General features: G+C 44.1%; 1 protein-coding gene across 1 annotated transcript in view; it reads right to left on the bottom strand.

Moving 5' to 3' along the window:
• Window positions 1-59: 59 nt before the first annotated feature.
• The window catches only part of TXNDC5 (thioredoxin domain containing 5), a 41,431-nt gene continuing 26,367 nt past the window's right edge, over window positions 60-15,123 (bottom strand). Inside the window, exons 6-10 of the mRNA XM_054985500.1 lie at window positions 10,026-10,112; window positions 9,584-9,736; window positions 6,973-7,055; window positions 3,153-3,282; window positions 60-2,613 (exon numbers count right to left, since the gene is read on the bottom strand). Coding sequence (XP_054841475.1) covers window positions 2,491-2,613; window positions 3,153-3,282; window positions 6,973-7,055; window positions 9,584-9,736; window positions 10,026-10,112 — 576 coding nt within the window. The 3' untranslated portion in view covers window positions 60-2,490. The remainder of the gene's footprint in view (window positions 2,614-3,152; window positions 3,283-6,972; window positions 7,056-9,583; window positions 9,737-10,025; window positions 10,113-15,123) is intronic.

Below are 15,123 nucleotides of genomic sequence, written 5' to 3'. Positions count from 1 at the left end.
TATAATTTATTGCAACTGTCAGATATATTAATTTTGATGTATCATTTAGCAAAACAAGATTTTTTTTGTAAAAAAAGATTTTATTCAGAAAGTATGTTTGTGTAAACAATTGTACCACTTGATTTTGTACAAGAAACTCGTGGCTCACAGCTCAGTGTGTTCACGAGATTGTGCTTCATTAGAAGGTTTTTAAAAAGCCGTCATGAATAAAGGCTCCTTTTAAGGCAGAAATTTACCTGGTGATCTGATGTATCTGCCGTATGCCCATCTTTTTAAAAAAAATTGTTTGGGAACTGGCCTTTCATACAGAAAATGTACTACTGTACAAGCAGTAAAATGCAGACATGGCTAGTGAAAGTTGCATCATCCCAACTGAGACAGACACATGGCAAGAGCATCTTTCTACAGACAAGTCTGTGCATTTTTACAAGCCACAACTCCTTCCTGAAACGGCAATATAGGTTCATATAACGACTAGTGTAAGTTTTAAAATCTAATTTGCTGGCCTACTTTCGTCTTGCATCGGAACTGGCGCTTGAGATTCTTTGGCTTTAGTTGTGTCCTCCATGTGGAATACTTTCTATTGTCCTAGGCCATTTCTGCACAGATTATCTGCCTCGGGTTTGATGCTTTTGGGGAGTGTTTTATTTTTCCCCTCTGTATCCACACAGCATTGTGTGCATTCATACATCTCCTGGGTGTATTTTCTCTGATCTTTCTTAAACCTGACTTGCTCTGAAATTTGGGGAAAAGATTGCACTAAAGCCTGGATGACTACTGTGTGTGTATGAAAATTTGGATTTTCTCACTCAAATGACAGCCATCTTCCCTAACCTTGTCCCAGCAGTGGCCATTTCTTCCACTTGCCTCTGGGGGGCTTTTAATTTTTTTATAAAAATTGGCACTAGAATATCGTTATAGCAATACGACGTTACATCAATGTGTGTGCCAGGTTCTCTGAATTCTCAGCTTTCATTTAAAGAAAAAGGTCTTTAGCCTCTTCTGTTGCAGAGATAAATGTCAAGGCATGTCTGCCTTTATATCGTTATATTGATACAACATTATACCAATGTGCGTACCAGGGTCTCTGAATTCTCAGCTTTCATTTAAAGAAAAAAGCCTTTAGACTCTTTTGTTGCAAAAATGTAAGTGTAAAGGCATGTATGCAATAGAAGGTGCTAGGGCTTTACTTTTTTTTATTATTATTGCAAAGCAGGATTTCACTTACAGACCTTACAGACCACCAAGATTTTCAGGGTGTGAGCTTTTGAGAGTCAGAGTTCCCTTCAGCTGATGTTCTACTGCAGACCAACATGCCTAGCCACCTAAAATTATATTGCTAAAATGATATTCTACTGCCGATTTTTTTGCAAAAGCCCTGGTGGCACAGAGGAGAGGAGTGGTGGCTGCTTTTGGGGGGCTGGGGCAGGAACCTGCCACGTGGAAGCCCCATTGCTGTTGCACTGTCCATCCCTGCGTGGAAAGCACCCTAAATGGGAACACAAGGAAGGAGAGAGAATGCTCTAAACTAAAAAAGGGAAGGGTTTTTCAGAGAAGCTGATTCTGTCGTTTACAGTACCTTGCAATAATATTTAAAATGAGAAAAGATTTGTCAGCAGCTCTTAAGATTTTGCTCATTAGAGAATAATAAAGCCACTGGACCCTGATCTACCTCTAAAAACTCTGACTCTGCTTATGGTTCCAAGAAGGGACTTTTAAAAAGATCTGATCTTGTGTTATCTGATCATTTAAATGAACACTGATTATGCATGAAGGGAGCCAAATTGCTTTGCAGATGACTAAAAGGGACTGATAGCTTTAAAAATTATGAAAACTACCTGACAAACAGCACAATTCATTGGTAAGCAAGCACATGTTCGAGCACCACCACTTTTCCTTTCCGATCTCCCCTGACAGGAGAAATCAAGAACAGCAATCGAGCAACCCAGAGTAGACAGGAGTATCTTCCTAAAGTGTGCGTATGTGTTTTCTTTTTGAACTTCCATTTAACCTGTCTCTGAATGTGCACCTGCATGATATTCATTAAAATGCAGCAATTTACCAGTACAATAAAATAAAGTTACGATGTGCAGCTTTATTTGCTGTATGAATGCAAGTTTTCAAACTTGCTTCACCCACTAATGAAAATAATCTACCACGTCCCCTTAATTTCAACCTTTCCTCACTTATTTTTGTCTCAAAGTGACAATTTACTTTTTCATCATAGGACAAGTGGAAGTTCATTAATGCAACCGATACTGAAAATATTCTCAATTTGAACAGTGACTACTTGTTATAAGCCACACTCAAGGCCAATGCAGTAGGGCTGCAAGAAACACACACACACACTCAGAAGATACCACGCTTGAACATATTCAGTTTCCCAATAACCACTACTGGAAAACTCTTAACATTACCATGATTCAACTCTCTCGTTTACTGGGCAGACACAGCCAAGGGCAGCAGTATCCAAACAGGTACATTTTTTTTTTACAGTTCATCCCTTGCTTGCCGCAAAACAAAGTTGTGCAGTGTTTCAAGATCTCTGGCTCCAGTGTGTTCGGTCACTTTCTCCCCACCACGGAAAAGCATCAGAGTTGGGTAGCCACGCACCTTCACAAGGAAAGCAAAATGTAAAGAGTGTTAGAAGCAGCGGTCTCAGGTTAAACTATGCCTCTGCGACACACGAATCTCCTGAAATTCCTCTAATTCTGCACAGTACTTTAAACTTTGCACAGAAGAAACTCAGCTTTAAAGAGTAGTATCTGACCTTTGTTAAATCACCACCACTGCTACAATCATCAGCTCCGCAATATGTCTATCATTTACTTGTATGTTGCAGGAAAGATAATCAGGATGTAGTTCAGTTTCCAGGAAGGTGTGGTGGGAATTCAGAAGGTCGCACAGAAAGCCCTGCATATCCTTCTGAAAGCAGCTGGCAAACCACTCCCTAAACTAATTAACAACTTGGGGCGGGGGGACTGGTATAATTCTGGCACATGCACAGAAGCTTTCAAAATCCTAGCCTATGGATTTCACATATGTGATCATAATAAACCTTTATTCATGTTCTCCCCTGAAAGAAAGCCTTCCAAAGCATCATATGAGAAGGCCACATAATAGTGACTTCAACATTTAGTATCTACACTTACAGAAAATCTGTTACAGACATTGCGTTCAACAGTACAGTCTACTTCTGCTATCTTGACATCCATCCGGCCTGGAAAATTCTTTTTTGAGAGGTTCTCCCAAGTGGGAGCCAGGTTTTTACAGTGACCACACCTAGAAGAAGAAAAAGTTCGTGAAAAATGCACAACTTTTCATTATTCTAAATTTAATAATATTATAGAATTGCTACACATATCTAATAATACTCAAAAGAATGGTAATGCAAATACAAAGCCCCATTACATACAAATGCCATAAAATCAGAAACACTGAGAAGTGACCACTCAATATAACATACAATATAAAACATGAATTTAATTCATATTTACTTCAACCATTCTCTTCCACAGAACTGATTCTTTCCAAAAATAGATATCCTTCTTCAGTAGGAAAATTCTTTGTTACACTAGAGGCTCACAAACGCCCTTGGTCTAATCACCACTGGCAAATGCATCTTTTAATCTGGCAGCACAAGTTCCCATTGAGGTCAGTGAGAACTGTTCCTCTCCCTCCAGTTCAGGAGAAGGGAGTCTCCTGACCTCAGAGACCCTTGCAGATGCCTGGTAAATAGCAAATGTCGTACTGCTATGGGTGTGCAATCCGGATTCGTGGGAAAAAACGGATTTTTGCCAATCTAAATCCAGCATTCCTGAATCAAATCAGAGACTCGCGGATCTGATCCGAGAACCTGGATCCAGACTCCTGGATAAATCTGGGTAAGTCCAGGAAATGTAGCTTCAGCCTCTGGCTGGTTTCCTCTTGGCGTTCTCCTTTTTTTCCAAGAAGAGAGGGGGAGTGAGTGGCCAATCTGTGTAGGAGCTCTCCTAGTCTGCTTGCCATCTGTGAGTGACAACGGCCCAACTGGGCTAAATTGCATCAGTATCCCTTGCTTCTGTTTGATTTGGGTGGAATTCTCTGTTTTGACACAATTCTCTAGTCTGATGTTGGTCCCCTTGATTCACTTTGGTTCGAAGGGGATTCCATCCATTCTCTTGCTTCAGTTTCATTCTGTTGGGCTTTCTCTTGCATTTGGGAGTGTGCCTTTGGCCACTGACAGCCTTGCCCTCGTGTGTTTCTACCTCAGAGCCTCCTTGGAAATGTTTCCCCCATAGGAAACAAGAATGGCTGGGCAGCTTGTCCAGGGGATATTTAGGTTTTGGGGGGACTTCAGTTTGGTTGTTGGGCTTTCTCTGGGTTGAGGTTGCATTTGTGTTTGAAATCCCTGAAACCCAGTTTTGGATTTTTTTTTTTGGTGCACACCCCCAACCTGCTTCTTTCCAAGCACTAACCAGCTTGTGGTCAGGGACAAGCTTGCACTCCTTCCAAACTGGGGTGTGTGTGGGTGCATGCATGCATGCACATACTCCATGGCAAGCAAAAATTCTGGATGGCTACCAATGCCAGCCAAAATATATGGAACCCTTGGGCTGGCTTCAGTAGAAGAGTTCAATAGAGGGCCTGGCAGAGGAGTTTTCTCTGCCTTCCCCTTCCTTAGGCATCTGCTTTCTTCCCAAATACCTCTCAGAGGATCTGGAGAGCCTTGCAAGCAAAACACACCACAAACTGGAGTGCTGAAACAGTGAGAGGGGGCTTGGGTAAAACCACCTCCTTCAGATGTATCATGCTCACAGTCGTTCTATACGTTTATGACAGAGCAGGGTTTGATTCAGGGTATAATAAAAGTGGTAAAAATCTACTCCCCACCTCAGAAACCAAGAAAGCAAATATTTTAAACCTTCTTGGTATACACTGTGAACATTAGAAGGCTATTTCATGGCACACACAGAAAACTACTAAGATGAGATGGGCTTTTTTGCTTGTCACGCAGCCTAATGTTAATATTTACTTAAAACACAGTAAAGGGCAAAACTAGACCTCAGCTCACTAGTGGCTACTTAGCCAAACATAAAACAGTTGACATGGAAGAGAAAAAGGTCAATTTGTATACAATGATCTATAATTGTGTACATAATTTTGGTAGACAGGAATAGGATACCAGCTATTTGTGTAGTAAACATTAGTCTAAACTGCAGGTTTTCATGGAAATAACTGTTGCCAATGTGAGAGGGAATTGGTTGGGTGGCATTTAGAATATCCTTTAACACAGCCCTCGGTTCTGGATATTTAGCATCCTTGTGGTGTTCCCTTTTTAGAACAAAGCCAAGAGAGAATGGAAGTTATATTTGGAGTGCAGCTACAGTTTAAAAAGTTTAATGAATTCCACAACTACCCTATTGCTTTCATATATAACCTCATCCTCTGTAGATAAATACTGGCACAACTTCTTCTATTGCTATCTGACCTGGTAACTGGCACTTTGAGCCACTGTGGCAGGCTTTAGAGAAACAATGCATCAGGGCTTCTCACCTGTCTCTTGCTCACTAAACCAAACCAAACAAAGCAATTCAAGCGATCATGTTCATACATTCTCTCAATGATGAGAAATCCACGACAAAAGTGCTTGTGTGATCCAGCTCTCTATCTCAGAGTATGAATTACGCAGCTCTATGTTCTCTCTCTGCTCTCAGATTTGATGCCCCCAAATTCAAACACAATCAGTTTTCTCGACTGCCATATCGCACGAACACCTCCCCCTCCCATTTATATCATCACTACAAGCAGTTTCACAATTTACAGCACAACCAAATTCTTAGGATTTATATAGTCTCACTTTGGCCATGAGATAAAAATGTCAGCACAGAGTTTTAGAAATGGATGTGAAGAAGGACCACAGGAATATTTGGATACATCTAAAAAGCGGGAGCTAAGATCATGTCTGGAATTTTTTTCCTCCAAAGGTACAGCCTTCTTTACCAAAGAACACAGCTTAACAAAAGGCACTTCTGTTCACCATCCTCTGAACATACCAAATACGCTTCCCCCTACATCCACATGAGGATCAGCAGGAAACTTGTCAGATACACATTGGCAACAGAATTCTCATCCCCAAATTTTGGGCTCTTGGGGCTGCTTCATATGTTACATTTTGTATTCTGGAACTAGTTCTCAAATGCAATACACATGTACAAAGCATACAAGATGACTTTCCATCCACGCATCGGAGAAAACATCTGAACCAAACCAATGTGTGTTTGTTCTGTTTATGAATCTTACCCAAATTAAGAAAGGTAACATACGAAGTATGTTAATTTGGCAAATCTGAATCTCCTAAAGCTTAACACTGTAATCTTGTACTACAAGCAACTGCCATGCTGGGGCTATCCATTATTCACACTAAAATTTAGTAGCAATTATCAACAAAATATTAACTCATTGGAAGAACGAAACATACACACACAGTCCCAGGCAAACCTCTAAACTGCAGCTACAAGTAATGTGTTACAAACAAATTAAGAGTTTACCACAGATAACTTCAGCTGCTGTAACACAGTGGTTAAGTGGTTCGGCTGCGAATCAGCACTCTATTGGTTCGAATCCCACTACTTCCATGAGCTCAGTAGGTGGCCTTGGGTAAGCCACTCCTCTCAGCCCCAGCTCCCCAGCTGTATTGTGGGGATAATAATAACACTAACTTGTTCACTGCTTTGGGTAAGGCACTGTCTGTCTAGAAGAGCGGTATATAAGCGCAGTTATTATCATCATCATCTCAGCATGACATGAAGACAGGGAACAACTACTACCAGGTAAGATGAGAATTTACTTAATAGGTAAAGGCTGCAAAGACGTATTGAGTGCATAATTAGATTCAAAAGACTAAAGCAGATAAAAACAAGCATTCAACAAAAGAGGGGACTGTATGCTAAATACCAGTAATCCCAAAAATGCCCTGTGTGCATTGCTTACCATGGAGCGTAGAACTTGATGAAGGTGATCCCTTTGGAAACTTCTTTATCAAAGTCTTCTTCAGAGAGGGAAAGGACCTTGCCCTGACCAAAGAAAGGGATCACAGTCAAACCACAACACACACACACACACACACACACAGAATCACAGAGTTGGAACACCAAGCAATTCATCCCTTTACCACTTCTCAGAATTATACAAAATCCATACTTCTTTAAAACTACGACAAAGACAACATTTTAATGGTTAAGATTTTGTACGAACATTCTTAACTGTTACCGAGTGACTTTTTTCCTTCCTGATCCAAATCCCCAGTTTTCATGTTACAAAAAATAATCCAGTGCCAATAAACAAACCTGGCCTCCTACATCCCCTTCCGCATGGTGAACTTTACATCAGGCTTTCTGTATATTCAACGCATGAGGATCAAATACGCTTTATTCAACAGTTTGGACCCATACTGCTTTGGTTGTTTAATTCTATATTTTGAGGGAGTCGAATCAAAGTGGTGTCTGTTTTTGATTTCTGTCCTAGAAAAGTGCCCCATTTCTGCTGCAGGCTTTGAGGACACATCAGTTTGTTAGAGGACTGGCTGAGATCATGTCAGTTTTGTTAGCTAATTTGCTGAGGATTCCTCAGTTTCCTTAGTTGATTGCTGAGGAAACGTACAAGTTTTTTTTCTTTTTAAAATGGCACCCATGTTGCAGTGTTTCTGTTTTAAATTTTGAAAAAAACAAACAAAAAAGAATGGACTAAAAAGTACAGGAAACAGAAGTGAAAACTTTAAAATATCAAGTGGGATTCAGGGCTCTCTGTAGTTTTTGTGTTAGCCATATTGCAGCGTTTCCCCCTTCCCCAGTTGCCAGTTTTTTTTTCTTTAAGGCACCAACCTTGCAATGTTACTAGTTAAAGCTTTTTGTTAAAAAATCAGGAAAAAAACTGGATTAGTTGCTGTACAACCAATCAGGATGCAGGGGAATACAGGGGAGGGCAAAAGATAGGGCCAGGGCCAGGCCTCACACCGAAGAAAGCATTCTGCACTTCAAAAAAGCTGGGGGGGAAATCGATTTTGCAGCAGATGAAGCTTTTTTCTGCACAGAACACCAAAAAGTCAGGGAAGCAGTTTGGAGAATTGAGTGGGGGTATTTTGACTGTGTGTGCAGAACTCTGTGGAGAAATTAATGCAGTATGAGGCCAGAACCAATGTAAAAGCCCTGTGCAGGAAAGACCCTAAATGTGGAGACATAAAATGCAATCCAGCTAATATTCAAACCTATCTCCTTCTGAAAGACCCTTTCTAATGATAATTGTAGCAGAATCATGCTGATAGGCACCTCTGTTCTACAAAGGGGATGTGGAATTTATCCCTAGCTGACCCAGTTACCAGAACTAACATCCACCATTATTTTAACTACATATACTGGTAAAATCCTATCAAAGGTGGATCACTTCTAAAATTGACTCTTTTTCATGACAACTTTTTTGGAAAGATTTCTCTCCATTTATCACTAACCCGAACTCCCTGAGCATACTCCAGTTACACTGACTTTTTAGCAACAATTCAGCCAAATATTCCATAGTAAAACTTGCCACCCATTACATTCAGCTTATATTACTAAAGCAAGATAAAATGAAACATTTAGAAGGGGGAAAGTATATGATTGGCCCTACATTATAGGGCCACAATTTTATACTCTATGGCTGTAACTGGACAATTATTTCCCAAACCCAAACCTTCCATATACTAGACTAACAGTGCACCAACTCAGAAGATCTCCCATTCTGAAGAGCTGACTGGTTCTGATCACTAGGGAGTTATGGAGAGAGGAGATGCGTTCACAGCAGATGACTGCCACTCCCCCTCCCCCCGCACTCAAATAGCAAATTAAAAAAAATCCTTTGCACCCTTTTAGCACATGCAGAATGGCAATTTAAGATCACATGATCTCAAGGTGAAAGGAAGATCAGATGTGAACAGGAGTTGAATCCCAAAGATAGACAAAACTCTAACCAAAAATGCTAATTCATCACTGCCATCTTTGAAAATCTAGCATATGAATGATGCAGCCTGAATGAATAGAATTAGGTAGTTTGGTTCTCTGCCTCTACACATATCTTCATCCTTTAGCACCTTCTGGTTTATGGTAATCCCTTCTTTCCTATCCATTTGTTCTCTAACTCCATGCTGTAACATCATTCAAGACAGACTACTGTGTGACTTAATGTTTGCCCTGGCAACATAACAGTGATGTCATAAGGATCATTACTGAGGAAGAGGCAGCAGGAAATGACTATACCACATGACAGGAAGTGAACATCATGTCTTTAATTATCTAAATAGCTCCTTTTTTCACAAAAGGATGAACAAGTGGGAATAATTTTGTTCAGAAAGGTATCTGAAGGATAGCATGAAAACAAAACATTAATTCATTCTTCTACTGACTGCTGCAAAGGAATGCCCAAAGCCAACTTCTTTGTTAGATTCTTGCAAATTCTGACAAGAATATTACACTTAGGATTTTAGCCATCATCGTGTTAGAGCTATGGTGCCAAATCCATGAGAATAATTTTTACTATAAGAAACTTATTTAAATAGCAACTTTGATCTCACCTCTCCCTCAGGAATTATTTCTCTAGGTGGTGGTGGTGGTGGTGGAGCTTCGGTAGGCTTAGCATCACCTGAATTTTCTTCGAGGGTTTTCAACTGGGAAGCCACATATTCTTTCAAGGAATCCAGGTCTCTCTTGCCTTTGTACTGGTCAGCCTACAGACAAGTCATATAAATTATTAAATCAGAAAATGTTTCCTCAAGTTTCCTTGTACAAAAACAATGAAGCAAAACAGCTGTTGCAGAGTACTTATAACTAAGTGATAGCATCCTTTCATTATCATGATTCACTTAATTCCAGATCTTAGGGTTTCTGTCATTATAGACAGAGAGACAGAATCAGGAATCTTACGATAGGATTAAAGGCAATCTAGACAAATCTGCTACATAAAGGATGAGAACATTCTAATCTCATGAATAGTAACAGATCATGATACCCTCTCACCTTTTCTCCATCTCTGAACCAAAGGAGGGTTGGATAGCCACGCACTTGGTATGAGGAGCAGATTTCAGAATTCTGTGTGCAGTCCACCTAAATTACAGGATAATTGAAATAATTTACAAATGCAAAATAAGAGACTACAATAAACTTTGTTTCAAATTTGCTACAGTCATGGAATGAAATACTGGACACACTATGAGGTTTCTTCTCATCAGCATACTGGAAGGTATCCTTAATATTGAGTTATGCCTTCTTGTTCCACCAGCAGATCTAATTGAATTCTGCAGGGCTTCTTCTGCCATTTGGATGTGGACTCCAGTTCTTATCTTGTCAAGCTTTCCAAGGAAGAGACATCCACCTTTATGCAGAAACTGCTAATAAATGGCATCTGCGACAAAATGTCTTCATCCCATTAGGAAAAAAGGTGCTCTCCCAGCTGATTCTGCCACCTCCTACAAGGGCAGGGAAGGATACCTTCCAATCCACTGATGAGAATAAACCCTCACAGTATGTCCAAAGCTGAAGGATCCTAGGCAAGAGAGGAAGGAATCAATAGAGAAGGACCAGATGAAGAACTCTTCTGCGGAAATCTGCTGCAGCGGAGGCAAACATATTTAGACTGTAAAAGGTTGAGACTGAAGTCCATGCAATCACCCTACAGATTTCTTCCATGAGAGCACTGGTGGAGAGGGTTGCTTGGGAAGCTGCCACCAGAGTGGAATGGGCAGTGACTTCTGAAGGTGCCAGCAGATGTTGGAACCCATAGGTCAGGAAGACGTAGGCCTTCATCCATCTGGCTACAGCTGACTTTGACTAGATGAGCTGTGGCTCAGCTCCTAGCAAAGTTGGGTGCTCTGAGTGTGAGAACGGAAGATTTTTATACACTTACCGTGAATCTTCCTTTCTTAGTGGTCCAGGAGTGGGGCAGTCAGCACTAGTGGGTAGCTCCTCCTCCGTCTCTTGCGCAGGGCCGGACAAACTTGCGATCCTCGGGGGAGGGGCTCCCAGGATGACTCAGTTCCTTTCCAAGCCCGTATAAACCCCTTGAAGACTCAGTCCAGCTCATTCCTGTTCTGGATCATAACTAACAACAACAGTCAATTAAAACATTCAATCCAACTGTCAAATTCCGGGTGAACTCCAGGAACTCTCCAGGATCCATGGACCTTGCCGGTGTCCTGTTCCCTTAGTATTAACCATAGACACTATTTCTGTATTTTCTGATTACTAGTCCTTCATATATATCTGTCTGTCCCCCTTATTTATTTATTTAGTTATTTCTATATTTGTAATGGGCGGGGTCTGACTGCCCCACTCCTGGACCACTAAGAAAGGAAGATTCACGGTAAGTGTATAAAAATCTTCCGTTCTCCTGTGGTCCGGAGTGGGGCAGTCAGCACTAGTGGGATATACTCCTAGCAGTGTGCCCCTGGGTGGGTGTTCTAGGAATCCAGGACGTGCTGTAGCACTCTCCTGCCGAAGGCAGCCTCGGAGGAAGACATCCTATCTATCCTATAGTGTTTTGTGAAGGTGTGAACCGACCTCCACGTGGCCGCCTTGCATATCCTTTCCAGGGATGGGAATGACCTATAGGCTGCTGAGGTGGCTGCCCCTCTGAGGGAATGAGCCGTAATCCCTGCCGGGGGAGAAACATTCCTGGATCTGTAAGCTAGCACAATGCACTCCCTAATCCATCTGCTTAGTGTGGACAGAGAGACTTTCTTCCCCAGGGAGCTATTCCTGAAGGATACGAACATGCACTCCACTTTCCTTACATGACTGGTCCTATCTATGTAGAAACTTAGGGCCCTACGCACATCTAGCGTGTGCCATTCCCTTTCCTTCTCATGTTTGGGGTTAGCACAGAAGGAAGGCAGGATGATGTCTTCCCCCCTATGAAATGGCGTGTTGACCTTGGGGATAAACGCAGGGTCTGTTCGAAGCACTACTTTATCCTGGTGGAAAATGCACAATTCCTTACTTATAGACAGTGCACCTAATTCTGAAACCCTCCTGGCCGAAGTCAGGCCCACTAGGAAGATTGTCTTTAGAGTCAGATTTTTGAGGGAACAAGTCGCCATCGGTTCAAATGGCTCCCTGGTAAGGGCCTTCAGGACTAGGTTCAAGTTCCACGTAGGAAAACGATGCACTTGGGGTGGATTCAGTAGCGTTGTTCCTCTCAGGAACCTCTTAATATGAGGATGCGAAGCGAGCGATGCCCCTGACTGAGATCCCCTGATCGCAGAGATCGCCGCCACCTGTCTTTTGAGCGTACTGGTGCTGAGACCTTTGTCTAGACCATCCTGTAGAAAAACAAGGATCTGCGTCACCGATGCCGACATGGGATCCCGACCTTTCCCCATGCACCATTGGGAGAAACGCTGCCACGTTCTATTGTAGCTCTTGTTGGTCGAGCCTTTCCGCGAGGCGAGCATCGTCTCCACCACCTTCTCCGGATATCCTAGTTCCTTGAGCTGTTCACGCTCAACCGCCAAGCCGTCAACCTCAGAGAACCCGGGTTCGGATGTAGAATTTCCCCTTGTACTAGTAGATCCTCCTGGCATGGAAGGGTCCACGGGTTCGGGTGAGACAGCCTCTTGAGATCTTGGAACCAGGGCCTTCTGGGCCAAAATGGCGCGATTAGGACCACATCCGCCCTCTGATCTATGATCCTCTGTATGACTCTGTGGATGATCTTCGTTGGGGGAAATGCGTACAGTAGTTGGCGCGGCCACTCCTGGCTCAGTGCGTCTACCCCCAACGCCTCCGGTTCCCTGTACCTTGAGAAGAACTTGGGGACCTGCCTGTTCTTCAGAGAGGCAAAGAGATCCACCTCTGGGGTGCCGAATCTTATGCACAACTCCTGAAAGATGTGTTTGTTCAGTGTCCATTCCGAGTGGTCCACTTTGTTCCGACTCAGCCAATCCGCCAAGGTGTTCTGTTGTCCTGCTATATGGCTTGCCCTTATTGATTTCAAGTTCTTTTCTGCCCAGAGGAAGATTTCCTCCGCTTCTTTGCTCAGTTGCCTGGATCTTGTGCCTCCTTGTCGGTTTATGTAAGCCTTTGCCGTCATGTTGTCTGTGTGTATCATGACGTGATTCCCTTGGAGGGCATCCCTGAACTCCAAGAGCCCGTTCTTGATGGCCCTGAGCTCTAGCAGGTTTATGCTGGCTTTCTGTTCTTCCAGGAGCCATTCCCCTTGAGTTATCCTGTCCCTCATGTGTGCTCCCCATCCTAACAGACTGGCATCGGTCGTCACCGTAAGCCGGATTGGCTCCCTGAGCGGGGACCCCTCCCCGAATCTGTTGGGAACCAGCCACCAGCGCAGCTCCCTGTGCAGCGCCTCGGGAATCTCCACCAGTTTGTGCCACTTGTGGGTGATGACCCGCTGGTATGGCTGCAGGAATCTCAGAAGAGGTCGGGTATGGAACCTGGCCCATTGGAGCGTATCCTGGCAGGATACCATCATGCCTTGCAGCTTGGCCAAAAGCATGACCTCCACCACCCTTGTCAGTTGTATGTCCTGTATCAGCTCCCTGATTTTGTGCTGTCTCTCCAGAGACACAAAGGCTTTGTCCAGTACTGTGTCCACAATCACTCCCAGGTGCACAATTCTCTGTGCTGGGGCCAGCATGCTCTTTTGTCTGTTGACAATGAAACCATGGCTCTCCAGGCATTGTATGGTCAGAGACACTGCAGTCTGTGCAGATCGCAGGGAGGGTGCCTTTATCAGGATGTCGTCCAGGTAGGGCGACAGCGCCACCCCCTGGATCCTGAGGAAAGCCACCAGCGCAACCAGGACTTTGGTGAAGACCCTCGGGGCGGACTTCAGGCCGAAGGGGAGGGCTCTGTATTGGTAGTGGCGTCCGTTGTAGGCGAAACGCAGATATTTCCTGTGCGCTGGGCGTATGGGGATGTGTAGATAGGCCTCCGATAGATCTATGGAGGCCAAAAAGTCCCCAGGTTGAATGGCTTCCGTAGTTGATTTCATTGTCTCCATCTTGAATTTCCTGGACCTGATGTGGAGATTTAGCCACTTGAGGTCCAGAATGGCCCTGACCTCCCCGTTCTTCTTCGGTACAGTGAAGAAGATCGAGTACACCCCTAACTTGTTGGAGTGTTTGGGCACTGGCTCTATAGCCCTGATTTGCAACAGGTGCTTGATCGCCTCCATGAGTTGAAGATGTTTCAGCCGGGAGCTGTTCCGAGCCATTGGAATGAAGCGTCTCTTTGGGATTTTTTCGAACTCCAATGAGTAGCCCCTGGAGACCGTCTCCAGTACCCATTTGTCTGAAACAGTCTTTTTCCATTGGAGCAAACGTGGGCAGGCATTACCCCAATAGAAGCACAATTTCCCAAACTCACAGTGTTTAATGGGGGAAATACACGGGGTATTGCATTAGGAAGAGTTTCCTTAACCACCCCAAAAACGGAGCCACAAAACCCAGAGAGGAAGGTGTAGTAAGAGGCTGCTTCCCCCTCCCCCTCCTCCTGAGGCGTCTAAGGCCGCTTTTGCTCTCTGCGCTCCCAAACGGGGCCCAGGCTCGTTCTCCCCCCCCCCCGCTCCACGGAGAGCGAAGGCCCCTCTGCGGGGTTGTATCACACTCACTGTTTTTGGCGCGCTCTCGGAGGCTTCTGCTGTTTTGGAGCCCTTAAGCTTCCTGCCAGCTCTGCGGCCGCCGAGTTTCCCGCCGCTTTTCCGTGCCTCCTCTGCAGCAACCGGGTCCTAGCTGGCTAGGATCGTCGGTTGTGCGACTCGCCTCCGCAGCTCCCTTGCCTCGCAAAGAACACTCAATCGGGAGTGGGGGGGGGCGGGGTGGAGGAACAGGTCCTTCCTTTCCCCAGCGAGTCAGCGCCTGAAGATTTGATTGAAGATCGCCGCTCTCTAAGAGCTCCGAAATTGCGTCCGCTCTGCTGAGCAGGGCCGGAAAAACTGAGTCATCCTGGGAGCCCCTCCCCCGAGGATCGCAAGTTTGTCCGGCCCTGCGCAAGAGACGGAGGAGGAGCTACCCACTAGTGCTGACTGCCCCACTCCGGACCACAGGAGAAGATTTCTTTCTCTGCATCCCCAGTGCCATTGCAATTAGGCAAGTGACGGAGG

This window comes from Eublepharis macularius, chromosome 7 (assembly GCF_028583425.1).
Source record: "Eublepharis macularius isolate TG4126 chromosome 7, MPM_Emac_v1.0, whole genome shotgun sequence".
Classification (NCBI taxonomy): Eukaryota; Metazoa; Chordata; class Lepidosauria; order Squamata; family Eublepharidae; genus Eublepharis; species Eublepharis macularius.
Note: the sequence above shows the minus strand (reverse complement) of the source record. Positions and strands in the feature narration are given on the sequence as shown.